This window comes from Herpailurus yagouaroundi, unplaced genomic scaffold (genome assembly GCF_014898765.1).
Source record: "Herpailurus yagouaroundi ecotype Mexico unplaced genomic scaffold, PumYag 182, whole genome shotgun sequence".
NCBI classification, from domain to species: domain Eukaryota; kingdom Metazoa; phylum Chordata; class Mammalia; order Carnivora; family Felidae; genus Herpailurus; species Herpailurus yagouaroundi.
The window spans coordinates 60,024,588-60,050,938 of NW_024412413.1; the positions used below are offsets into that span (position 1 = coordinate 60,024,588).

The 26,351-nt window shown below is 48.4% G+C and overlaps 1 protein-coding gene and 2 long non-coding RNA genes across 20 annotated transcripts; 2 read left to right on the forward strand and 1 right to left on the reverse strand.

Moving 5' to 3' along the window:
• IKZF4 (IKAROS family zinc finger 4) lies at nt 1-26,189 on the reverse strand. Of its 15 annotated transcripts, XM_040491763.1 has the most exons (10): nt 25,926-25,941; nt 17,806-17,853; nt 14,328-14,477; nt 12,493-12,586; nt 10,315-10,419; nt 9,041-9,301; nt 8,202-8,369; nt 5,093-5,242; nt 4,491-4,622; nt 1-3,873 (listed from the first exon to the last, which is right to left on the reverse strand). In XM_040491763.1, the coding sequence occupies exons 3-10, from the start codon at nt 14,412-14,414 to the stop codon at nt 3,113-3,115; spliced, it is 1,758 nt and encodes a 585-aa protein (XP_040347697.1). In that variant the 5' UTR covers nt 14,415-14,477; nt 17,806-17,853; nt 25,926-25,941; the 3' UTR covers nt 1-3,112. The 15 variants fall into 15 exon arrangements, with proteins under 15 accessions (XP_040347697.1, XP_040347700.1, XP_040347699.1 ...); XM_040491766.1 differs by lacking the exon at nt 14,328-14,477 and having other exon boundaries at nt 25,926-26,008; XM_040491765.1 differs by lacking the exon at nt 14,328-14,477 and having other exon boundaries at nt 17,806-17,856; nt 25,926-25,999.
• Nucleotides 4,493-12,068, forward strand: LOC121040949 (uncharacterized). 4 transcript variants are annotated; one of them, XR_005795503.1, is made up of 5 exons: nt 4,493-4,605; nt 4,989-5,356; nt 5,951-6,457; nt 7,073-7,244; nt 11,737-12,068. It is a non-coding gene; the product is annotated as an uncharacterized LOC121040949 (long non-coding RNA). The 4 variants fall into 4 exon arrangements; XR_005795502.1 differs by having other exon boundaries at nt 7,073-7,224; XR_005795504.1 differs by lacking the exon at nt 11,737-12,068 and adding an exon at nt 8,193-8,714 and having other exon boundaries at nt 7,073-7,224.
• Nucleotides 14,438-21,577, forward strand: LOC121040951 (uncharacterized). The gene is made up of 2 exons (XR_005795506.1): nt 14,438-14,521; nt 21,420-21,577. It is a non-coding gene; the product is annotated as an uncharacterized LOC121040951 (long non-coding RNA).
• Nucleotides 26,190-26,351: the final 162 nt, after the last annotated feature.

Here is a 26,351-nt window from a genome sequence, read left to right on the forward strand (position 1 = left end):
GGTGTTAAATTACTCATGTTTATTTATAACAGACCTTCAGCCAGTACAGTACAAAACTTACAGTAGTATATCTCCGTTACACAAATATTTACTTACAATATATTACATATACAAAATGCTTTGCAATAAGTCTCAAAAGCTAGTTTAACTCCCCTTGAGAAAGGAGAAAAACTCTTTAAAAAAGGGGGTTGGAGGAAACCAAAGGAAGAGGAGGAGGTGAAAGGGTAAGGTCCAAGGAGACACCAAGCATAGGCTACAAATGAAACCCTGGGAGAGAAAGAGAAGAGAGGTGGTATTGCACTTGCTTCTGTGTTTTATTTTTTTTTTTCTTTTTGTTCTTCATAACTTCTGATTAAAAATATATATAATATATATATATATTATGTACACAAAGAAAGAAGCTGCTGGAAGTATTACAAAATCCCATCCACAGCTTGGACACTGACACAAAAAAACAAAGGTCTGGAAAAGTGTCTATTTAGAAACTTTTTGTGTGTGGTGTTGGTTTTGAATATCAGTATAAAAGGAAAACACCTCTTTTCTCCATGTGGGTTTCAATGTGGGTTTTTTTTTCTTTTTCTTTACTTTTTTTTTTTTTTTTTTTTATGCAAAAGGAGCTGGGAGAGAGCATGAGGATGTTTGAGGTTCCAGAGTTGGAAGGCTCTGGAAAGTAGGATTTTGTACCTAAGACCCTGGTTAAAGTGCAGTGATGGTCTGGAGAGAGACAGAGTGCCCTTCTCTCCCCTCCTTAGCACCTGGTCTTGCCCTTCCAGTCTCTGCTCTCATGGGCTCAGAGTATAGCCTCAGAGCATAGTCCTTCATGTTCCAGGAGGTTACAGGTGCCAGAGCTGACTGGGGGAGGGGATGGGGGCACCCTAAGGCTCTGATACCTCAGAAGGGACTAGTCCTTATGAGGTGTCACCAAGTACACAGCAGACGCAGAAGAGGTGGTGAGGGGTAAGTTTAACAGGAAGGGGCTCAATAACCAGAACAGTTGAGGAGAACCCTAGATATTAATCTCAGCTCTGCTGCCATCCTGAAACAAGGAGCCAGTTCCCTAGGGTGCTGTTGAGAAGACTCTCCCCTTATCTAGAGACCACTCTCCTTCCAGTTAACTCCCCCATCCTCTGCCCTTGGCAGCATCTGTTTATTGCTACATTGGGAGGAACAATCAACCCACAATGCCCCTTCCTGACAATCTGGTTCTCTCAGGGAGACTACATAATGGGGGAGAAAAAGGAGGAAAAAGAGGAGAAGTTTTTCTAGGGTCTCCCTTCCCATAAGAGGGTAAGGTAGACTCTTCTTAGAGCCCTTTGGAGCCCCAATCCCAGGGTCTGTTCCTTAGCCAACCCTTCACCATCCCCCTAAATTATCCCTGATAGGGAGTGAGAAAAGTAGGAGGCAAAAGAGCCAATAAGGAAAGGACATATGGAAAGAAAGATGGAAGGGAAGAGAAAAGGAGAGAGAGAGAGGACCAAGGGTTACAACTTGTGAGGTGTTGTGTTTGGTTTTTACTTTCTTTTTTTTCTTTTTTTCTTTAAATATAGAAAAACAGCCTTTGGTTTGAATCTCAAGGAAGCAGAGAATGGGATAGCTGTGGCCTGGGGGCAGAAAACGCTTGTAGAAAGAGACCTCCACTTGCAGTAGAGCTATCTCCTCCTGCCCCCTTCTCACTAACTAGGTTACCCAAAAAGCCAGGGGGTCTCTGCTGTAGCCAGGAGGAGAGTGCCCCCTCCTGCCCTACATCTGGGAACTGAGTATAGAAGGGGGCAGTAAAGGATGACCCCCAGTTCAGTTGTGCCCATCCCATTCTTGCCGGGACAAGAATGGAATAAGGTGAGGGGCAAATGCCCTTCCTCATCCTGGGATAATTTTTTGGTTATACTGAAAATTAGAAGAGAGAAAAGAGACACCCTTTTCTCCCTGCCACTGATCTTAAGAACAGGGCCCAGAAGCCTGGGAATGAGGGTGAATCTTGCAGGGGGTTGCGGGGAGAAGAAGAAGGCAGCATGACTGAGGGGTTGAGATGCCCCTTGTCATCAGGCAGCAACCCACTAGTTTCTCATAGGACAAGGACTGTAGGAGCCCCTGAGAGCCTAGGAAGGTCACTAGAGTGAAGAAGTTTAGAGGTGGAAGAGAAAGAGAAGAATTTTAAACCACCCCCTTCCCATGCCCTGGTTCCCAATTAGGCACCTGTGGCTCCCAACGTGTCAGAGACAGGATTGCAGACCTAGCCTTGGCCCCTGAGAATATAAAATTGGGGCACTCCAAGGAGAGAAAAACCACCACTGAGTAGACGAGGAGGTTGAAGAGAGTAGCTGTGTTGGGGGTTGTTTGAGGAGAGAAGAGATAGATCACATCCCAGAGGGAGATTCCCGAATGTGGGCTTTGGGGAACTCACGTTACTAGGGGAACATCAAGAGGACCCTCAGTCCCACAGTGCCTGGGGAGAATTTCTTCAGCCCCTCCTACTTCCAAATGAGGAAAGCTTCATTTTTTCAAGCATAGTGCAAGCTGCCTAAAGTGAGAGGGCACAAGAGGTATGGAGTACCAGGTTGGAGGGTCCCAGAGAGGAGATATAATGCCACAGAGCAAACGGAGGGCCAGAGGGAGCTATCAGCATCAAAACTGAAGAATCAGATAAAGCAAAAGGTGAGGAATTAACACAAGAAGCTCAGAACTCTTAGGACTAAGAGGAGCTTCCTGCCCCTAGGGCTGTTAGAGAAAGCTGGATCAAAGAAAAAAAAATGAGGTCTAAAGTGGAAAGGGACTGTGGGCAGGAGGGTGGGGGAAGTGGCAAGCGACTGATACAAGTTAAGAGAAAAAAGCAAAAGAAACATCCACAAATTGTATTAATAAATAACTCTGAATATGCTGGGATGAGAGGAAAAGAGGAAAAGGAGAAATGTAAGCAAAAAAGCCTGTTTCATCACAATGCTTAAATCAGTCAGGGTAGAGGAGAATAGGTGAAGAGGGGTCAGGGTCAAGTATGAAGTCAGGTAGCCAGTGGTGGGGGCTACCGAGCAAAACTCCTTGGGATGTAGTGGGGACAGAGCTAGACTCGTGTAGGCAGGGCAGTGGAGTGGCGGACTGAGGGGAGGGCAGCAGGTGGCTAGCCCACCTTGTGCTCCCCCCGGACAATGTGAGAAGAGAATTCGTACCGGTCCTGGCTGTGGTAACCACAGATGTTACACTCGAAAGGGTCTCTGAAGCCATGGCAGCCCATGTGGATGGTGAACATGACATGGTCCAGAAAAAGGATTCGGCAGTGCTCACACTTGAAGGCTTTCACGGGCTCACCACTCTCGCCCACCACCCGGAGCACTTCCTTGGAGGGGCCTGGGGTGCCCCGTAGTAACCCCTCCTGTGGCTTGGGGTCCTCTTTGGCGTAGGCAGGACTGGGCCGGCCCACCACAATGGTGGGAGGTGGCTGGGGTGGGGGACCCTGAGGGAGGGATACCACCCCCCCAACCCGATCTTCGTGGTTGCTCTCTGTATCTGTGGAGTCTTGGCAGCCATTGCTGGGGGATGCCCCAGGGTCGGTCAGGGGGCCTCGGGCCCGGTAGAGGAGGGGACCTCCATCGGCCAGGTCCTCGGGTCCCTCACCTGCTTCTCGGGACCCTGGAAGCTCCAGTCGGCCGGGGAGGGGCTGCATCTGGGTGTAGACAGAGCTGATGACGGGTGTGAGTTCTGAGATGCAATTGGTAGGTGGAAGGCGGAGGGGACGCAGATGCTCTGCCCCCACAAAGGCCAGAGAACCTCCAAAGCCAGGCTCCAGGCCATGATGTGCTACCAACTCCACATCCTTCTCATAGCCACCCGAGTTCACATCATAGGGGATGTCTGAGAGGCTGAAACGCATCTGCTTTTCACCTGTGGAGAAGAGGACCTCAGCAGAGCTGGGTTTGGAGAATTCCCAAGCTCCTCCAGGATTACTTCTTTGTTTTCTTACCATGGGGATGGCTGTAATATTATTTACCACCCCTCATTTACTTCCCTCAAGGTCAGGTCCTCTTTGGGGCCACTCCCCAACTCCAGGCTATAATCTTAGGGAAGGACTCAGTCCCAGCCCACTGATCTTTAAAACTTCCTTCATTACTCTTTATAAAGCTAGAGAGTGAACAATCAAGGCCAGATGGGTGGACCCCACACTCACACCTCCTCCCTCTGACACTAAGAGTCATTCTCTCAGTTCCCACAGGCTGAAGTCCTTGCTATTCTCAGAACCTGTAAGAACCTGAGCTCCCTGACCCCTTCCTCTTACAACTACCACAAGACCCCTCAACACTGACCCCTCTCCACCCTCCTGAGGTACCTTCTCCCTCTTCACTCCCCTCCTGTTCTCTGGGGATGTTTTCTGAGCACCAGAGACTACCAGACCACTTTTCCAAATCAAATCTCCAGACCTAGCTGGTCAAATGGCTACCAGAGCTCAGATTTAGATGAGCTGTGGCTTAAAGCTGATGTCTTCTCTCCAACAGGATTCTTACCTACGAACTTCTGGGGGGTGGAACGCTTGCGTTTGGTGAGGCTGTTGGCCAGCCGATCAATGAAGGTTGGCCGCTCAGAGGATGAGTGCAACATGGAGTCTGGCACCATCTCCAGGTCACGTATCTCATCACCTGGGGAGAAGGAGGTGGAGATAAGTAATAGCTGAATGGGGGTAGCATTAGCCCAGCAGCCTTTGCCTGGAGAAAATCAGCAGGTCGGTAGCCAAGGAAGGTCATACCCGATACCTGGAAAACTAGGTTCTGCTCACTCCCCGCCCATCCAGAGCTCATCCTAGCAACATTTCAAGTAACTTGAGGACAATTATGTACATGTGACCCTTGATTTTATACTTCCTTGTGTTTTCTCTCTCCCATTACACTGAGGACATAGATCAAATCCTCTCTGACCCCTGGATCTCCCTGCAGCACCTACCACAGGGCTTTGCACCGACTGGAGGGCTTGGCAGATTTACTGAGGTAACTGTCCTTTTTCCACAGATCGCATCCCTTTGTGAAGAGGGGGTAGATGCTGGAATCATCCTGGTCCTGCACTCCCTCTGACCCAGCCCTCAACTCCCCCACAGGCCTGCCTACAGCCCTACCTGCTTGGCCAGCCAGAGCTTGGGCTTCAGTGCTGAGACTCTGTAGGTAGTTGTGGCACCGCTCTTTGTGCTCCTCCAGGGTACTCTGCTGTTTGTAGCTCCGGCCACAGTAGTTACACTTGTAGGGCTTGCCCACCGTGGGAGAGGAGACTGTGGAGGAGACGGGAGACGGATGGCATGAGTTACTTCTCCCTGTACCCTGGCTCTACAAAACCATCCAGGAGCAAAGGCTCATGGGCTTGAGGAGGAAGGGATGTCGCTCAGGTGAGTTCGGCTTGTCTTTCCTTCCCTGACTCCAGCTGCAAGCATGGACAGATAACCGAACTGTGGAGAAGAGGGCCAGTGCGCAGCTATGGGAGGACAGAGGGGAGCCAGGGCATATAGCTTTGGACTGCTGGTGGGCCTCACAATGGCCAAACTGCTGCTAAAAACGGAAGGGAGGACCCAGGGACTTTGTAGGGGATCGTCCCTGGCAGGCAGGCTGGCCCCACCCCAGGGTCTCAGATTCTGGGGCCCAGACTGTGGTTTAACCTTTCCATGTGGCAAGCGGGTGTAAGTGCTGTTTATCAGACAAGGGGATTTTTTGCTTATGAGTTATCTGCTTCGGTTTGAGGGAAATTGGTGACCTGGGGTGACAGAAATGAGAGCCCTTAGATCTGTCAATGGGGGGAGGGACAGTTCTCACTGACCTTTACTTATACTTTTACCTCCATCCTTAGCCTAGTTTTACTGCTTTTCTTCCTTTCTTTCTTCCTCCCTCCCCCCCACCCTCCCTTTCCCCCTCTCTTTCTTTCTTCCTCCCTCCCTCCCTTCCTCTCTCCCTCTCTCTCTCTCCCTCTCTTTCTTTCTTCCTTTCAGATTTTATTTTTAAGTAATCTGGGGCTAGAACTTACAGCCCCAAGATCAAGAGTCACATGCTTCACCAGCTGAGCCAGCCAGGCACCTCTACTGCTTATTTTTCTGTCCCTCTACACTGAGATACCAAGAGAGCCCCAGAACAACTATCACTGATAGAGAAATTCCGAGAAGAGAAAAAGAATAAAAGGACAGAGAGGAGAATAAAGGAGATGAGTAAAAGGAACAGAAACAACAACTTTGAGGGCCTTTAAAATTTTTTTAAAAATAAAGAACAAGTTATAAAGATTTTTTCTGGGGTGTCTGGCTGGCTTAGTTGGGAGAGCATGCGACCCTTCATCTCAGTGTTGTGAGTTCAAGCCCCATGGTGACTGTACAGATTACTTAAAGAAAAAAAAGAAGATTTTGTTTCTACTGAAGAAGTCAGGAAAACTGAGATGGACACTTCATTTAAAGACAACTTTTGAGAGATGATATTTGTGACAGGAGAAGGAAAGTGAGAGAAACAAGGTACTGTATATTTTATTTTATGTATCTTGCTACTATTGAGCAGGAAGATAGGAGGTGTCTCCAGGAGGCTGGTAATACTAGCCGCGCGGCCCTTACACACACACACTCACACACACACACACACACACACACACACACACACACACACCCCCATAAACTGGGCCTTGATTCAATCAGTCTAATGCCATTTTGACCTTTCTCTGTAAATCCTAGTATTTGGGAGATGAGGTGAATGCCATGGTCCCTGTCCACTCAAGACTTTGGGGGAAATGGTTTAACATCTGGGAGAGGAGCCCCTTTTTTCATTATAGTGTGGGTTATAACAGAAAGCATATCACAGAGATGGGACCCAGTGGTATACCTGCGTCTAATTCTGTCCCTAATAAGTCTCCTACAGAACAACATCCAAAATTTACCCAGCTGGCCTCATTGCTATTGGTTCAAGAATTCTAGGGAGAAGCCATCCTTGTTCCAAACCAGCAGGGGGAGCCGCCCCTTTTCTGAGGAAAAGGAGTAGGATTCTTTGACATAGAACATTTATAGGGGTCCAGGAAGGCTGCAGGATAGCTCTGTGACCAGCAAATCTTTTTTTTTCTTCCTTTCTTTCTCCCCCAGAGTTTCAGTATCCTTGTCAGCAAAACAAGGATAATGCCATCTACCTTAGAGGCGTTATGAGGATCACATGAAAAAACAAGCAAAATGCTTTGTGGATTATAAAGCCTGAATCAACGATGACCTTTCTCCCTGTTTCTCTACTCACCTCCAAGGTGAGAGAACCTAGAACACGGTAGGTGGCTGGGAAAAGGGTGATGAGGTGATTGCTCTGTCCCCTTACATCCTGGCCTGAGAGAGTTTGGGAAAAGAGAAAAACAGCAAGGAACATTTCCAAGGACAAATCCTACTAATTTTTTCCCTCTGCCCTTCTTCCAGCCTTTCCCCACTCTTGAGCTCCTCCTTCCTGCCAGCGTGACTCCCGGCCTCTTCACAAGGCCAAGTCAAAAACTTAAAATTTAGTAAGATGCTTCAAAAGTGCTATCTGTGCAGCTGATTCAGACAGATGTTGACTCAAACAGTCTTGGCTGGGGTAGGAAACCCGGGTAGTCTGGTTCGCTGGCACTGATCCAAACACTACCCTCTAGACACCCTCATGACTTGTTCTTGCCTCTGGGAAGGTGACAACCTCTTGGGATGGGGAACAGAGGTTTTTCCTAGGCTACCTTTCTCCCAGTTTGGAGGACCATGGCTATTTTCAGGAACCAGTAGGAAGTAAAGGAGAGGACAGAGAGTGGTTGTCCGAGACGTCTGGTATTCTGGAGGGAGGTGATGATGGTGATGAGTGTGGGGCCTCGAGCACAGGGGAGTATGAGGAAGGGTTTTCCTGATGCTTAGAATTATGTGTGTGTGGGGGGGTGACAAGGCACAGATGGTTCTGGCATTAGCACGAAACTTTAAAAAACAAAGGGCGAGTGACTGTTAAGAGCCAAGAAAATCACCCCTGCTCCTTTTGCTCCAAGTCACAGTGTGGCAGATGTAAAATACCTCACCAAAGAGTCCCCCAAATTCCCCATGGGGCCCTGCTGCCCAGACGAGGGGTGAGAGAGGCAGGGCCCTATCTGCTCTGTGAGTGCTCTGCCCTCCTCAGTGACAGACACTGTAACTCCCCAAATGTCAGAGAGGTCACTGAGCTCTATTTTCTGGGTGTACTGAGGTCCCACTCTTCCTTCCCCCTAAATAGGTAACTGACCCGAGTGTGTGCGGAGGTGGCCAGTGAGAGCATCGCGCCGGCGGCAGGCGTAGTTACAGAAGGGACATTTGAAAGGCTTCTCCCCAGAGTGAAGTTTGATGTGGCGCAGCAGGTTCCCCTTCTGGGTGAAGGAGGCGCCACACTGGTTGCAGTGGAAGGGCCTTTCACCTGCAAGAGAAAGAACAGATCTCTGAGGACTGCATGTGAGGAATTTTGAAGGCTGAACCTCTTCTGTCACCCTCTGCCCCACCCTGCCTAAGGGACGATGCTCAGAACAATTACTGAGAGGCAGAGCTGTGGCACGCACAGGAAATTCCTGCTTTCTAAAGATTCCCTTGGGAAGAGACTTACCCTGGGAAGGTGTGGATCAGGATGAATGGCAGGGCAAAGGGCACCAGGCCTGGAACTCTGGGCCAAAAGATCATTAACCCAAAACCGAGCCTTATAAGACCCACTCTGCCCCTGGAGCCCAAAGGCTGAGAAAGCTGAGAAGAGGCTTTTGTTTTCCTTTTCTTTGTTTGTGTATGTTTGTTTGTCTAAATCAACAGGGCCCAAACAGGGTCCTACCCCTGTTGGGCTGTAGGATTCATCCTGAGGCTACATCTACCTCTCCCTCACCTCCTGAGAAAAATACCAGTTTTTCTTTATAACAACAGCTGATGAGAGTGCCAAAGAAGTACAGTGTGGAGGGAATCCAAACGCCATCCCCCCTTTCTTTCATTGGCTAGAAAATGTGCTGGGAGAGACTCTTCCCTTTCTGAGGCTGTCCCACTGCATTGTGGGCCTCTGCTTTTCCAGCCTACCCTGGGAGCTCCTCCTCAACCCCCTGGCTTACTCACCCGTGTGGCTGCGCTTATGCACCATGAGCACATTGGGTCCGATACAGACCATGCCGCAGACATCACATTTGAGCTTGCCATTGGGCAGCCGGATGCCCCCGGGGGAGTGAGGCTCTGGCCCACTTCCATCACAGTAGCCCAGGGGCTCTGACAACGAGTCTTCCACGATCACACTGTCGTCCTTTTCTAGGAGCCGCTCATCTGGCCCCAGCAGTCTGCTCGACTCCTCATCGCTGTACATCTCCACCTTGATGGAGTTGGCTGAAGGGTGGGATGGTGTTTAGGACAGAGACAGGCAAAGGGGGGAACCTGCCCGCAGACCAGAATGTCACTCCCAATGTCCAGAAGGCTTTCTCCCGGCCCTGAGACACGTGGGCTTTAAAAGTGGCCAATACCCTCGGTATCCTCGGTGGTGATACGGCACTCCTGCTGGGACCTGAAACAACCTTTTCCTCCTATCTCACCACCCAGGCAAATAGGCTTCAAGAGAAAGAAGTTGGGGTACACTGGATGTCTTCTGTCCCACTGGGGAGAGGAGGAGGCTAAGGAGAGCCTTTTTCTCCACTCTCTTGTCATAAAGAAAGACGTCTGGCTTGGCCCTGGGCAGGAAGCCAGCAAGTAACAGTGGCGGGAAAATGGTCCTAGGAAGACCAAAGAGATGGCAGGCTAAAGAGAGAGCAAAACTGGAAGACAGACATGGCTCACATTATCCTCCCTCCCCATAAGAGTGAACCCCCTCTACTCCCCTCCATTAAAATCTGGAGAGGGGGATGAAGGAGGGAGGAGCCACTGAGGAGTAAGCTTTGGCTCTAGCTCTGACCTACATTCCTGGCTATTCCAACCATTTAGAGAATGTCACAGATCTAGGGCCAGCTAGAAGAGGCAGTAATGGGGACCCTGTCCGGGCAGGAGAATGGGGGTGGGGCTGGGTTGGTGGTGATGAGAAGATCCCTCTCATCTCTATTTCCTGACTGACTCTAGCTTGTGACCATTCCTATGTCCTTGCTTCTCCAACTCCAGGGTTTCTCTTTGGAGACTTTAGCTTAATCCCACCCGTGCTTCTTTTAATTCTACCCTTGTCTGGCAGAGACCATTCACTCTCCTTCCAGAAGTCAGAAGGACCCTAGATGCTGAACTCCTTAGTGTTTTAGAGGCTGTATGCAGGAAACCAGAGGGAGGCAGCAATGGGGAAATGGCTGCCAGTGGAGGGTGAACTGAGGGCCAAACACAAACAGGGTGCCTAGTGCCAGGGCAGGGCAGGAGATTGCACTTACCACTGAGTGAGCGGCTGGGAGAAGAGTGCTGGCTGTTGGGGGTGCTCACCGAGGGCCCCACCGGGGCCCCAAGGAACTCCTTCTCCAGAGATGAGTCCCCGCTACCTTGGAGGAGAGAATAAGAGGACAGGTGAAGCTGCAGCCGGGCCTTTTACTGTCCATTGCCTCACCTTTTCAAAATTCTGTTATGCTTTGCAAACACTCATCTTGTAGCCATGTACAAGGCAGTGTTATACGTTCAGCACCATACCTTGTGATGAAGTTTTGGGGTGATGGTGGGGTGGTCCAGAGCTGACGGCCAAGAAAGAATTCTTGAAGACGTCTTTGGTGCAAAAAGGTGATTTTATGAAAGCACGGGGACAGGACCCGTGGGCAGGAAGAGCTGCACTGGGGTTGCTACGGGTAACTGATTATATACCCTCAGATTGGGAGGGGGTTAGGGACAGAGTAAGTCTCCAAGGAATTTTGGAAGCAAGCTTTCCAGGACTTCAAGGGGCCAGCTACTGTTAGGAAAATGCCATTTATTACCATTTAGTAAAATCTCAGTCATGAGACCCTTCAGATGTATATCAGAGGACCATAAGCTTGGGGTATGATTGCCAGCATATATCTTGGGGGAGTTGAGATAAAGGAAGTTTCCAAAGGAATTTTTATATGTTAAAGTAGACTTACAGGATCCTGGGGGTTGGGATAATGTTAAGCTAAGATTCTCTTTTGCCCATAGCAAAGTGTCATCATCGAGGCAGCTGAGCTCTAGAGGAAGGTCACTCTGCCTGTTTCAAGGACTTGTCAATGGGCTGTAGGCAGTAAGGGAGTTTAATTTTTCATTTGCCTTTGTTTCCCACATCACCATGGTAAGCACTTAAGCCCCTTTCCTTTGTTCTTGGGTAGCCAGGAGTGTCTGAGGAATAGCACATATATTCCACCTGGGGTGGGGGGGAGTGGCCCAGGAGGCTAGCTTGTACTTTGTCCTCAGCTTAACTTATGCTCCCTCATCACCTTGTGCCCTTGTCAGCCTGGTGCCCAGTGCTGACTTCTGCAAGCTCAGTAGCTGCATCTTGTTCACTCTACCTTTTTCTAGGCCTGAGGGGAAGAGCATCACTGCCTGACATCTACAGGAAGGAAGGCTGAGGCTGGGCAGGCCAGGGTGGAGAGGAAAATGGGGGCCTCAAAAGGGAGGTGGTTCAGGACAGATGCTCTTCCCTATTGTTCCTCTCCGGAGCCCCCAGCACCAGGTTTGGGATCTGTAGGAAGGGCAGCTGGAATTGTCCCTGAGTCTAATTATAATAAAAGTGATCATAATGACAGCTGCTAACACTTATTGAGTGTTATTGAGTGCTTATTTTGTGCCAGGTATTGTTCTGTGCACTTTATGTGAACAACCCTGTTGAAGCAGGTGCCAATATTGTCTTAATTTTTCAGATGAGAAAACTGAGGCCCAAAAGAGGCTGTGTTTCTTGTCCAAGGTGACATAGCTGGTAGTGGTGGAACCCGGATGGAACATAAACAGTAAGCACTCATGTCCTTAGCCACCGTCTACACAGCCAGTTGAGAGTCATTGTTTCAGCAGAGGAGAGTTGGGCCCATTAGATCTTCTCTTCTGAAATCAGTAAAAATTTGACTACTCTAGAAAGCCTCCAATCTGATATGATTCCAAATACCTAAATACTACTTGATGTTCCCTTGACAGTGACATAAGTTTATTCTCAATATATTCATTGTTAACTTGTTGATAAATTGCTTTGTAAAAATGAGTTTTGAGAGTCTGGTTATGTCTTTAAAAAATAGTTAACATATCTGAAGATATGAATCATGTCTTTAAAAAAAAAAAAATCCCTCCTCCCCGCAATCTTTTGCACAAATTTATAGGTAAAAAAATCCACAAAAACAAATAAACAAAAATAACATACAAGTAGGTAAACATACACAGAAACACAGACATATACCACACATGTAGATACACATAAAGAGAACATACCTACGGGGGTAAACACACCCATAGCCTTCTACATTATCTGCTAACATGAACATGCATGGATGCGTACACACAAGCCTAAATACGGAAGAGAGAGAGAGAGAGAGAGAGAGAGAGAGAGAGAGAGAGACAAACCCTAAAATTCATCCCTAAAGTCCACCTATTAGTACTTTACCCAATTTCCCAGCTATGTACATACTTACTTTCACAAAATAAAGATTCCATTATAAAATGGTTGGAGTCTTGGGACTGAGGCAAGAAATCCGGAACACACCCTCCTGAGGGATCCCTCTCCAGCTTGGTCAGTGGGAAGAAAACAACCACTCAGGACTTTGGGACCATTTCCCATTCATATCCTCTTCTAAAAGTCCCATTTCCCCCATTCTATCCCATCAAAGCCTGAGGAAAATTTGTTCACTATCTATAGAAAATGCCTTATGGCATTTTCAGTTTTCCCAGCTGGGGCTCTTTAGATGAACCATGGTTATCTAGAAAAGTTGCCCAAGTCAGAACCACACGCATATCATCAAAGTGAGCATCTCAGGAGTTGTGGGTTGAGATGTGTAGACTCAGACCCAGTTTTACAATACGTCCTTTAACACAGTGTAGGGTTTACTATGGTTAAAAGGGCTAAAAGGAGTGTCTCCTTGTTCCTTTTCAGACATTAGTGCTAACTTGCCCTAAATCACTTGATATTTGTAATGGGGGAAGAACTGAGCTCTGGGCCCTGGTACTGAGCCCTGGACCCTAAAACAATGAGTGAACTTGCTGGAAATCCATCTCTAGTCCCAGCCTACTGGGCTTGATATATGGGGAAAATATGCTTAAAGGAATATTTAGGGACATTAAGAGGAAAATATCCTTTGTCCCTTCCTTATTAAGGCCTGGGAACAGGAGGAAGAGTAGGTGCCTCCACAGTCACACCGTTAGTCTGGGTGGGTCTTAGATGCCATTGCCCTCCCTAGGATAAAGGTAAGAGGGAAAACAGGTTCAAGTCTACTTTTGTGGCACTAATACATAAAAATGAATCTGTTTTAGGGGTCAGAAAGTCTTTATGGGGACCCTGGGATTTTGAGTTCTAGCCGGAGGGTGAAGGGGACTAGAGTCAGATTTAGGAAGTTCAGCAGTTCCTCTGTCAGTCCCAGAAACCCCAGTGAGGGAACTTCAAATGCCTGGGACTCCCAAGAAACCCCAGACTGTCAAAGCCAAGAATTAAGGCCACTCTCAGGTCTCAGATAAATTTTCTTGGTCAAAGTCATCATAGATTGGCTGAACCCCCAGAGGGCAAAGCCAAATCATGAGGTTGACATCAGAGGAACAAGGAGGCGGGTATGGGGCAGAAAAACAGGAGGGAGAGAGAGGAAATGGGGCAAGGTCCCACCAGCTAAATGTGTTTCACATGCTGAAGGAGACAAGCCCTCCACTCCTGCTGCCCTTCCTCGATCCCTTCAAAGAGTGGTTGCCTCTAGGGAACAGCCATGAGGTCTAAGAACCTCCACACTTATCAGCAAGGAATCTTATCCTAACTGCTTTCCCTGTCTTGACCATGGGCTCCAGGGTGGCAGGATGCTAGCCTGCTAGCAGGGAACAGTGGGTACAGGAGCAAAGAAAGACGCCCATCCCCAGCTCTATTGTGGGGAAGAGGCTGAGGGCCCTCGGATCTCTGTTCGAGGCTGAGGCTTCTGCTGCCAAGGCTCCTCTTTACCTAGATTCTATTACCCATTCCCACCCAGGCCTGTCTCGGCATTTCACCCAGGGCAGCTCTACATCTGTCCCCAAGGCCTAATCAAGATGTCACCACAATCTCCCACTGTCCAAGTCGCAGTCTTTGCTTAGCAACACCAAACACCCTTCCCATCCTCCGCAAGTGTAAGGAGGAACGCCCCCTCCCCCGCCACACACACACACACACACACACACACACACACACAGCCCCCATCCTTTCCCTCTCCTCAGGCTTGGGAGTTGTTACTGAATTGGCTCCCTAGCCCCGGCACCCCCCTTCCCCCTCCACTAGCCACCTTCTGCCTGAACTTACATTATCCTTCCCTTGCCGGTGAGACCCTGGGGTGCGAACGCGGCCGCCGCCTTGGAAACGGCGAGGGAGTGCGGGTGGTGTGTGCATGTCTGCGTCTCGGTGGCAGGCAGGGGTGAGCCCAGCCACTCACCTTCCAGGAAGCGTGGATTCCTGGAAGTGAGGGGAACCGCCGTCATTTCGCAGGCAGCGGCACGGTGAGCAGGGGCCCACGGCTGCAGCCAACAAGAAGAGCTCAGCCCAGGGTGTATGTGTGTGAGTGTGTGTGTGTGTGTGTGTGTGTGTGTGTGTGTGAGAGAGAGAGAGAGAGAGAGAGAGAGAGGGAGAGAGGGAGAGAGGGAGAGAGAGAGCAAGCGAGAGCACGCTTGGATGTGCTTGGGGAGGGGGCTGGAGAGAATGTATATGTGTGTCTGGTGGGGGGGATGCTAGGCTACAGCATCCCTTTCCCAAGCCAGTAAAGGGGTGGGGGTGGGGGGTGTGCACAGGGAGGGGGAGGCAGATGCCGTTGCCCTCGTGCCCAGCAGACAAAGAGGAACTGCACAACAAATGCCTGAGAGAGGCAAGAGTGTGTGCAAAAGAGAGAGAGAGAGAGATGGATGGGCCCTCAGGGTGGGAGGGAGAAAGGGGGGCCCCCAGGGAAGGCCCAATCCTCTGCCAGCTGGGGAAGCCAAGGCCCCAGAGGTCATGGGGCCCAGGACATGGGGCAGCTTCAAGGCTCTCAGATCGTCAGAAAGCCCCTCCCCCCACTAAACTCAGGCACTCAGATTCCCTCCTTTCCCTCCTCCTCCAGGAGGGAGGTTGCTCTTTAGATCTGGGGACTGACAGCCCCCTCCTTCCCAGCAGCGAGAAGGCCCAGCAGTCTGGTCTCAGGCTAGTGTTGCTCTGTGGCCCTGAGGCTTTTCAGATCCCAGGCAAAATCCTGGTATCTTCTCCCCACCTCCACTCCCCTCCCTCCTGTGCCCCTGGGGCCTGGGCGGCCGACAGCCCTGGATGAATCCGCCTTCTATCAAGACAAGGCCTCTGCTCCCTTCCCTTCCAGAGGAGCTGCTCACTGACGTGCTGACCTACTTTGGAGACTAGATTTTCTGATTCCAAGAATTTGGGGGTGGGAGGAGCTGTGAAACTTTGGGCTGCCTACCCCTGGATCCCTTTCGAAGGTTCCCTTAAACAGTTCACAGTCCCAGAAAACTTGTGAAAAGCACTGCTCAGTCAATTAATTGCATGAGCTGGGTTTGAGCAACTCAGTTTCCCCTGAAAGACAGGGAATGGAGGTGGGGAGAAAATCTGTGTGGTAAGTTAGTGGATCCCTTCTCTTCCCTCTCTCCCTCAGGAGGGACTGACCTGCACCTTTAGAAAGAGACAAAGGGAGAAAAGATGCATTTTCTGAATCAGGATCTGTGAGGTGGGAAAATCTCTTTAAAGAACAGGAGAGATACTCCCTTCATCAAGTGGCCAGGTGAGGGAAGGCCACCTGGTATGAAGACAGAAGAGCTGTGATGACCTTGAAGGGCCAAAGTGTGCTTTAGGAGGGGTCTACACAGCAGCCTTTCCCACTGCTTGCATATTGGCCCAGGAGAGATGGGTCATTTAGAGACTCTCAGATGCCCCTCAAATGGACTGTCTCAGCCATACCCATTCCTGCGGGGGCTACTTTTCAGAACTAATGTTAGCCCTGGCTTTCCCTTTTCCTTCTCTTTAATGTGGCTGCTGGCACCTAGAATTCTCGAAACACAGATGAGGGGTTTCTGGCCTCTACTTCCATTCAAAAACTATGCTGTGCAGAGGCTTCTCTTGTCTAGGAAATGTCAACCCGCTGAAAGCGGGGAAAATTTGGTTTCATAGCACAGTGAAGCAACCACCCTAGGGGCTTTCCTCTAATATCCAGCATTCTCCAGAGACAGAGCTCCATGGGATATTTCCCCAGCCACATTCTCAGTTTCTCATTTACCTACATTAGGGCAGGGACTGGTTTTTATCTGAGTGTTCCCCAGCAATAAAACAGCGTCCTGAGTGTGGTTGTTGTTCAGTAGTGGTTTTCTGAGTAGGCCTAACTGAGCAGGAGATAGAAGGACTGGGTGGTTCCTCAGAAGGGCCATGATTTTAGTTCCAACAAAATCTCTTTCAATTAAATCAGTCCACTTGATCCCTGTCACTGTGTCCAGCGTGTGGCAGGTATCGAATGCCTTAATCCATTCCAACTCCTTCCCCCTTAAATAAGAAAGGGGTCAGAGTCAGTGTCTTACCTTATGTTACCCACGTGCTGCCAATGACTCTTCTATGTGTGTCTGACCCACCTAGCTATCATCTTTGAATGTACCCATAATTCCATTGGTCCCACTTCAGGGTATAAAAAATAAAATGCTATGGGTCATTTCTACAATGGTGCTTGGATTTCTGATGGGCATACTCATCATGTCAAAACCCAAATCTGGCTCCCCTTATCTCTTATAATCATTCCCTGCCCTGACATTCTAATGATCCAAAAAAGGAGTCCTTGCGTCTTAGAGACAAACTCTGTCTTAGGCCCTTTTCTGCACCTTCAGAGAGAGGGCCAGAAAAATTCTGCATTTTTTTTTTCACCTTGTTGTTAAACTCTGAGAGGACCCTGATTACTCTCATATCTCTAGAAGCCGTTTGTAGTATAAGCAGTGATCTCTTCTGCCTCAGTAAGAGTATTTGGCAGGTATGAAAAGCCATAGCATGTTATGACCATGACAAAGGACTGGGGGAAATGAGAAGTGGGCTCTATATCGCTCCTTCAAAGGCTCTTCGTTGTTGGCCCACTGGCTGAATTCAGCCCATAGATAAGTTTGGCTTGCTCCATGGAACATTTTTTTAAAATATTGAGTCATTATTCTAAAATGGAGACATTTCACATAAAATATGGATTTCTGAATTCTGTTGAAAAATTGGAAGTTTTGGCCACACCAGATACACATTCTGGCATGGCAGTGACTGGTGGACACCGAGGAGCAGTTGCTCCTTGAGGTAGGACATGTGTTCTCTGTCCATGACAGTCCCCACATTCTCTTCGGCTCATTATCCCAACCCAGTTCACTCATTTACATACCCAACTGGCTCCTGCAGGCCTTTGAGGCTTGAAACGCTGCTCCACTGTCTACCTGGCTGGGATAGAATATCCTGTTTGGCTGGTGACCTCAGAGAACAGGAGAAGGAATCACATCTTCCTTCAATCTCTTTACTTTTAAATCATTCCTCTCTATTAGTCTCCACTCGTATTCCCCTCCTATTCCCTTCCCCTACCCTTATCCTCCAAGAAGTCTGGGAAGAGAATCACTATTTAGGGAATGTAAAATGACCAAAATAGATGCACACTACCAAGCAAACCAAGCATGAGTGGCAGCTCTGTGACGACTGGGGCACTCAGAGGTCCTGTGCTAGGCTGAAGGCTCTCCACTCTGCTCCACAGGCGAGTGTCTGCTCCCAGCCCCTTACAAACAGAATGCACAAGAGGGCATACCAGACATATAGGAGCGGCCATTGCAGTCTTCTATATCCATCTTAGAGTCTGCTGAAAGAGAAAATATCTGCTATCAGAAGCCAGATCTGGGAAGGGAGGAGGTTTCTAACATTCTGGAATTAGCAAGTGTGCTCTGACCCTATCCTAAAGATGAAAAACCTCATACTTTGTCCTGATGAGAAAGACAATGTACCCTGACTTACAGACCCCAGGGTCTTGTCCAACCCACAACTTCTACAGGCTTCCCCGGCCTCCGAAGTGGAAACAATGTCTTACTCCAGAGTGGTCCTGGTTGTGTGGTTTTGAGAGTAGACCCCTCCTCCTGTAGGTGGAGCTGATGCTGTGGGAAAGGAGACAGGTTACAGCCCAGCTTTCTGGAGGCACAGAAACCAGCTCCATAGAAGCTCTGTACCTTAAGGATGGGGTAGTAATAAAAGGAAGAAACAGGATTCTGTCTCAGGGGATTCTTTTTGTTGGGGGGGCGGTATGTGGGGGAGTGTGGGGGACAGGAAGGTAAATATGGAGGAGAGCAGCCCACCTCAGGTTCAGTGGAGTCCACTACTGAAGGTATAATAAACAAATTAAATCTTCAAGTGGCTTCTCCCCATATTCTTGTCACTTACGTTGCTATGTTTTATTTATTTATTTATTTTTTAGGGTGGGAACCCTGAATTTAAAATGCAGGTTAGTCTATTTGACAGAAGCAAGCAGTAATTGGCAGTGAGTATTAAACAAATCAAGAACTGAGAACAATTAAAAGTGATAATTTGTTGCAATGAATTCTCTCTTTAGGAGCCTGTGGGAGGAAGAAAAAAAAAATCTCTTTGGTAGAAATTTACATACCTCCAAAATTGATTTCACCAGTCACCTAATGAAAAATAAATACTCCAGGGGCAGATTTGAGGGCGCAAGAGTGGGGAAAGGAAACAGTTGGAGCTGCCACCAGGATTCCTGTCTCTTTGAAGGATCTCTCTGAGGTGGATGGATGAAAATTTGGTTTGCTTGTAATACTATACTGTTAAAGGCAAGGATTGGGGACTCTGGAGGATGCACAGGGGAAAAGTATCTATTACTCTGTCTCCCCCTTCCCCCAGGTCACTCTTGCGCCGAGAGACATCATACTCTTCTGAAAAGTCTCAAGACAAAGCCTGAAACATGGGCTTTCCTTCACTTCACAAAGCAGCTCTGCCTTAGATTTCATCAGAGAGTCCTAGTCTCACCCAGGAAACCTGGGTGTGGAAGAAAAATTTATCTAAATTTATTTTCAGTTCTTCTTTTCTTCACATCCTCCCTGAGATGGTCTCAGCTTTGGGATCAGACTGCTAGACCAAGCCACAATAATAAGTGGTTCCTTGAAGGTTCCCTTAGGGGTAATGATTAGAAGAGCCCAAGTCCACAGTGGTTAGCAAACTCATACCCCCTGGAACTAGCCATAGAACTGTGGTGGTCAGAGATTCAAAGAATGAGGAAGGGCGGTCTGGTACTCATGGGGCCCCTCTCATTTCTGAATCATTAGCTCCATAATTGCCTTTTAGGATTTTTCAAAACTACTGCAGAGCTAAGATGCCACATGTGACTTCCCTACACATACGCACTCATGCACACAAACAGAAGCAAGAATGGGCAAGATTTCCTCCATTTTCTGCTTGGAGAAACTGAGGCTCAGAGCAGTGACGTTACTTGTCTCTGGGCTCATGGTGAGACTGGAACAAAACAAAACAAAACAAAAGAACATAGGTCTCCTGAGCTGTGCTCTTCCCATTAAACCATCTTGTTTCTTTTATTTAAAAAAAAATTTTTTTAATGTTTATTTTTGAGAGAGAGAGAGAGAGAGAGAGAGAGAGAGAGAGAGAGCACAAGCAGGGGAAGGGCAGAGAGAGGGAGACACAGAATCTGAAGCAGGCTCCAGGCTCTGAGCTGTCAGCACAGAGCCCGACCCAGGGCTCGAACCCACAAACTGTGAGATCATGACCTGAGCCAAAGTCTGCCCCTTAACCGACCGAGCCACGCAGGTGCCCCACTGTCTTGTTTCTTTTGGAAAGTCAGAATACTCAAGGCCTTCATGGATCTTCTTGCTTTCCCCTGGTTCTAACATCAATTAAGGCATCTTTTCCTTTGGTATGACCTCCGTGGGAGTGGGGTCTGTTACTTAAAAAGGAGGAAAAGTAGAGCAGGCTCTACAGGGAGAAATAATGTAATGTGTGTGTGGTGTGTGTATGTGTGTGTGAGAGAGAGAGACAGAGAGAGAGAGACAGAGAGAGAGAACACGAAGGAACCAGGGGCTAGATAAGCACTAGGTAGGCAAAACAGTTGAAGCATAGCATTCAGCTAGCACTGGCTCAGGAAGTACATCTCATTCTTGGACACCTGCCCAAATGGTCCCAAAACAATTTCCAGAAGGGTCTGAAGGAGTTGTTTTCTGAGTTGGACTTTGTTCCTAGCAGTAAACTGAGCTCTTCTGCTTCTTAATTGCTCTTAACAGGTGCTCCATGACACATCTTGGGCAAAATCAGCATTTGGCTGCCTCTAACAGGTCTACATGCCAAGTTGGTAACCCTGGAAGTGAGAGGGGATCGAGATTCTGCTGTTCCCAATCTTGGTGCTCTGAGAGCCAGAAGCAAATCAGTAGATGTACTTCACTGTTTGTTCAAGTCTCCAGGCAGCACATCCCTCCCAACCTTCCCACTCCCCGCCCCTCAAAGCACCTCCTCCCCTGCCTGGCCAGGCAGGCAGATCTTAGTGTCTCCTTAGAGGAACTGGGTCAAATTAGGCACTGCCAATTGGAGACATACTGCAGGGGGAGGAGGCATAAAAAGAGAGAAGTTAGTTACACAAGACAGGTTTGGCTCAAAGATCTTGGAAAGAAACCGGCTTTATAGCAACATAGGCATCATTCAGTGATGGAGGTAGGCACATATGTACTGTAAATTCAGTTCAGTGAGCTGAATACAAAGCAACTAGAAATAGCTAGTCTCCTAATTCAAAAGGAAGCGTCTCTGTGAGGGAGGAAAGGTTGGTCATTGTAACCTCCGGAGACAAAGGTTTTCTTCCCTGTTCTTTTGAATCCACTTGGCACTGTAACAAGAGTCCTCCATGGCCCTGGCTTTCTCCCATCAACACAGTATCACATTTGAACAGGAATGGGCAGGAATGGACACTCCTTTTAGACAGAAGATTTCCCACCACACTTCCAGACAAGCACCAGGTCATGACCAATCCAAAGTCTGACTTCCAGGGGCAGGTCAGGCATCAGCTACCACCCCCAGCTTCTCATCTCCACAAAAACATCCCCACGGCTTTCACTATTGGGTGACAAAAATGTCAGAAAGTCAAGTTTTCTGTATGTGGTAGCTCTGAAAGCCTGAAATAAGATGGATATCACAAGTATTTAAAGCTCTTCAAATCCTTCAAAGAATCCTGTTTGATCCAGTGACACTCCAAAATTGGAATTTAAAATATACTCCATGTGGTCTAGGGTGTAGAAAGGTAGCAAGGAGGATATTGTTGGGAAAGAAAGTGGAGGTGGAGAGAGTGGCAAGGATTTGTGCCATCCTTTTGGTTATTGTTCCGGAACTGCAGCCGAGAATAGCAATCTTTTCTCTGGCCTCTCTTAGGACCTGGGACCTGAAGTGTAGCCCGGTGATTATTAGCAAGACAGGACTTTTCACCTGCCTGGGAGTGAGCAGTTCAGGTACTGCAAGTAAACCAAACCCACAGCATCATCCTCTCCTGTCTGTACCTCCATGAACTGAATGAAAGCGACACAAAAACATGTTGGAGTCACATAGCTGCTTCTGTGGTCTATCGGGGCTTTGCATAACTGGGGACAGGAAAAAAGTAAATGGTTGAGGGAAGAGATGGAATAAGGCATTGTCTGCAGCCTGACTACGTGCCCCTTTCCAGGAAACAGACCTTGACATTGAGCAATCTGCAGTTCTGAAATGATCTTTGGGTCAACCTAGTACTCTCTGAAGGAAACCCACCAACCTTTTCTCAGCTCATGTGTCTGTCTTTATAGCAGAAAGGTCTGACTCATTTTTTTCACCAAGCTGTAGATGATGACCTTCTGTCTACATATAAGACAGACGAAGACAGCTCAGCTTCATTATCCAAGTGCTTGGGGAGCAGTGCTGAGGGGATGAATTCCCAGGTAATCCTAGGAATGACCAGTCTCTAAAAAAAGAAGGGGTATGAGCTGGAAACACAACGTCTGGGGAGTGGGAAAATATCACCTCATTGTCTCCTTTTAGATCTCAGAAGGATGAATATTTTCTCTTGTTCTTTGCGCTTCCCTGTCCTCCCCATGTAGACTGCAGAAGAGAGAGAAGGCTAAGGTTTATAGATGGGAGGAGAAACAATCGTACCCCTCCCATGTCTCATTTTAAGACTTAAGAAACTATGGAGGGGCTAAACTAAACAGGTAAATCACTAGGTGATGCACACGAGCTGATACTCTCTGGGTTTGTGGTATACCCTGAAGTATTTGAGCCCTGTGTTTATAGAAAGGCCCCACAAAGTCACTGCTATTCAACTGTATGTTTGGGTAAAGGTGAGAAAAGTAGGCCAGCAGTGTTCGATTTGAGTTTCTTAATAATTAGTTTTGAAGCCAAAGATGCCCCTAACAAAGTTAGCTTAAGTGAAGTTTGAAATTATGTGGAAGGTTCAGTGAACTATCCTGACTGGTATAGAGTAGCAAAAAGGGGGAAGAGATGGGAACAATTGCCTTTGGTGGCAGTCCTGACCAGAAGTCTCTAATGCATGCTGATCAAAAGGGCTCACTGTTGTTTGGGCGGGACAGATATTTTCAGGCTCCTCTGCTAACAAAGAATCTTGCCCTGACAAGTAAGCCTCTCTTCTTGTGGAGGGCCTAGGGCAGGAATGTTGTAGGACCTGGGGAATCTTGCAGCTAGAATGGAGTTGAGAGATGATCTCCAATCTCTTGTTTTTTAACAGAAGAAGAAACTAAGCTGAGTCACCTATCTGGTTAGTGACAGAATTAAGACCAAATAGAACCCAGGTTATCAGTCTGGTAACCAGTCTTTCTACTACAGCCCAAAGTTAAATTTTGCCACAGTGGGAAGGTTTGGGACCACCCATGCTTACCTGCTTTCTCGGATGTTGAAATGAAAAATTTGGGGGTCTGCATCTTGTGGCTTAAATCCTTAAACTAGAAACACTGGTTTATGGATGGAAGAAAAAATAATCCTCTCCCTCCCATGTCTCTTTTTAGAGATTACGAGCCTGAGGGAAATGCCAACCGAGGCCCTTACTAGGTCTCTTTAAGGTAGAAACAGAGCTCCTTGGCTCAAGGATTACACCAGCATATGTATTCCAGCAGAGTCTACAAGGTTGATGCCACTCCCACTGGTGGGGTAGGAGGGGACAGGCCATTCATATCAGCACTATCCTTTCTTACATGCTTTTGTCAGATAAACCTTGAAATTATCTCCGTTTCCAATACAGAATCTACAACTCTTCTGAGAAGGAGGCAAATCAAACAGCTGGGAATTCAGAGCCTTCTTTAGGCAGGGTCATGACACCAACAAAGAAAGGGAGTCCCTCTGCCTGTAGCATTGTCTATACCCACAGAGCTCCACATTCTTATTTGTTCTTGTAGAGTAAAATGAGCCCAGAAATACCTGCCCTACAATAATTTGTCTTCATTTTTCCTTGGTTATTTTGTGTGTATGTTGAAGGAAAAAAGATGGCCAGTTTGGGAGAAAATAATTTCTTTGTGGATGTTAGTAGGAGGTAAAAGGTGGGATAATGTTCCTCCCACACTGGGAAGTACAAGCTGCAGATTTAAACTAGGAGAAAATAAAGAAGAAATGTTCAGTTGCATTTTCACTGGAAAAAAGTCAGGACTTCTTTCTGAGCCAAGTCCCAAAACATGCTTTGCCCTTAACCTACTAAGAGGAAGGGGATTGCCCAGAAGCTACAACTGAACTACCTGCACTCAGTGGGCAACAAAGACATTATATTCTGTGCTTGAGACATCAGCATCTATTGACTAGGGCAAGATATAATTCCGACCCTGCCAAATTGAGGGCAGCTCCCACCACCTGGGACCCACCCTAGAAGCTCCAGTGAGATCTATCCTGCTTCCCAATGGCTACACTATTTTCTTATTTTATTTTTTTAAATTTTCTCCTTTTAAGACTTTGTTTTTATCTCATGAGCCACTCTTCTGACAATTCTCATGATCCAGGGAGCTGTCTGGATTCTCTGGCTTTCGGGTGTTCAGGCAAGGCTGAAGTTCCCTACACCACAAAGCAATATTAACTGAACTACTGACAGACCAATGAGGAGATACTTCTACCAAACAAGAAGCTACAATTTCAACGATTGTTTGATTTGGACTTGTCCTGGTCTTGTCCTCAGAATCACAGTTATCTTAGGTGGAATTATTAGGTAGTCAGACACCTGTTTTTAATGCTTCCTAAGAATATCAACATGTACCTTCACACAGATAAAGTGAACAAATAGCAGTAAGGGGAAACAGCAGGCCTCAATTTTTTTTATTATACATTTTTTAAATGTTTATTTATTTTTGAGAGAGAGAGAGAGCATGAGCAGGGGAGAGCAGAGAGAGAGAGAGAGAGAGAGAGAGGGAGACAGAGAATCCAAAGCAGGCTCCAAGCTGTCAGCACAGAGCCTGATTCGGGGGTCAAACCCACAAACTGTGAGATCATGACCTGAGCCCAAGTGGGACAATTAACCAACTGAGCCACCCAGGTGCCCTGGCCTCAAATGGTCTTCTGCTTGGCCTTGATGGTGGAAGGCCTAGCGTTGATATGTGAGTGAGTCAGAAACTTTCTAAGCTCACCACTGATGCTTTAAGGGTTCAGGCGGGGTAGACTGGGAAACAGGTGGGGCTATGAAACATGTCAGTGGGGGACCTGTAAGAGTCACAACAGTTGGCAGTTTTGCTTATGAGAGAAAGGACTGAAATGAAAGAAGGTATGCAAAATTTGACACAATATAGTTGGTAATGCATCAAATCTTCCTGGAAGCAGAGTTAGTAAATTCTTGACCCTGGAGAAAGAAATGGGGTACTTTATTTCCTAAACATCTTATACCTAAAGATCTGTGTTCCATTAAAACCCAACTCATGACAGGACTCCAACTGGTCCTCATGACAGGACCGGTCACGATTAAAAAAATTTAAAAAGCGGGGCACCTGGATGGTTCAGTTGGTTAAGCAGGGGACTTTGGCTCAGGTCATGATCTTGTGGTTCATGAGTTCGAGCCCTGCATTGGGTTCTCTATTGTCAGCACAGAGCCTGACTGAGATCCTCTGTCTTGCTCTCTCTCTCAAAAATAAACATTAAAAATTTGAAAAAATTAAAAAGTAGAGAAGTCAAATGAAAATTTCAAAAGTGAGAATCTACAACTCTAGCAGACAAGGGGGAAGAAAATAACTGGGGATGGGTTGTGCGAAGAGGTACACGGAGGCCTATTTCAGTTTACAACTGCTTCCCAAAGTCTGTCTCTCCTTAGAGTCCTCAGACCCAGGGCTTCCTCTATTACATTTCTTTCTTAGGACTCATATGCAGTGAATCTCTTCCTTCCCAGCCCTGCTTCTCAGGTTCCCTAGACGTCTCACCCTACATGGTACCTTAGACCGCACTTTCCACTTGCACTCTAAGTTTCTTCTCTACTGTTTCTCTCATTCTGCTCATTGCCTCCCAGATCTTCCCACCGAGGCCTATGTCCTTCTCTCTAACCTTCTCGACAAACCGCCCCCCCCCCCCGCCCCGTCCTCTCGCTTTTTTGCCCAGGTACCCCCTCTGCTTCTCCTTTCTCACCCTCTTCTGTTCTACCCCAGCCGTACCCCACCAAGGAGCGCACCCAGCTCCTGGCTGTCTTGACCCGTCTCCCGCCTTTTTAGGACCCTTTGGCTCTCCGTTACCTTCCCCTCAACCTTGGAGCCTCGAGCCTAACTCCCCCACTAGCTGGGCCAGCTCCCTCCCCTCGGGTCACAGCCCAGGCCGCCACCCTCTTCCCGCCAGCCCCCAGTCCGGGTCTCCCCTTGCTTCACGCCCAAGCCCCTCAGGCCCCGCCCCCGGCGACCGAGGCCCCGCCCCCAGCGCTTCGCCCAAGCCCCGCCCCTCACTCACCTGAGGCAGCTCCGCGCGCGCGCAAGCTGGGGGGGGGGGGTGAGGGAGAGGGGACGGTGTTGGGGAAGAGGGGGGCGGGGCGGCGGGGGTCCCCCACTCTGGCCCGGGCGGCCCAGTGCGGGGGGAGTGGGGTCACTGAGGCGGCGGCAATCGGGCCGGACCCGGGACCCGGGCACTCAGCGGCGGCGGCGGCTCCATCTCCATCAGCGACTTCACCTGAGGAGGGACCGGCCCCCCCCAGCAACCCCCCCCACCACAGCCGTCCCCCCTCCCCCGAACAACTTCCGGTCCCACTACCAGGCGACAGGCGGCGTGGCCGAACACCGAGCGCCCCCAAGCCAGGGAGACTGCTGGGGAAAGGAAAAAGAGCTAGGGGAGAGTAGCCGAGCGCCGAAAGCTTCAAGTCGGAAAGGAGCGGTCGCGTGC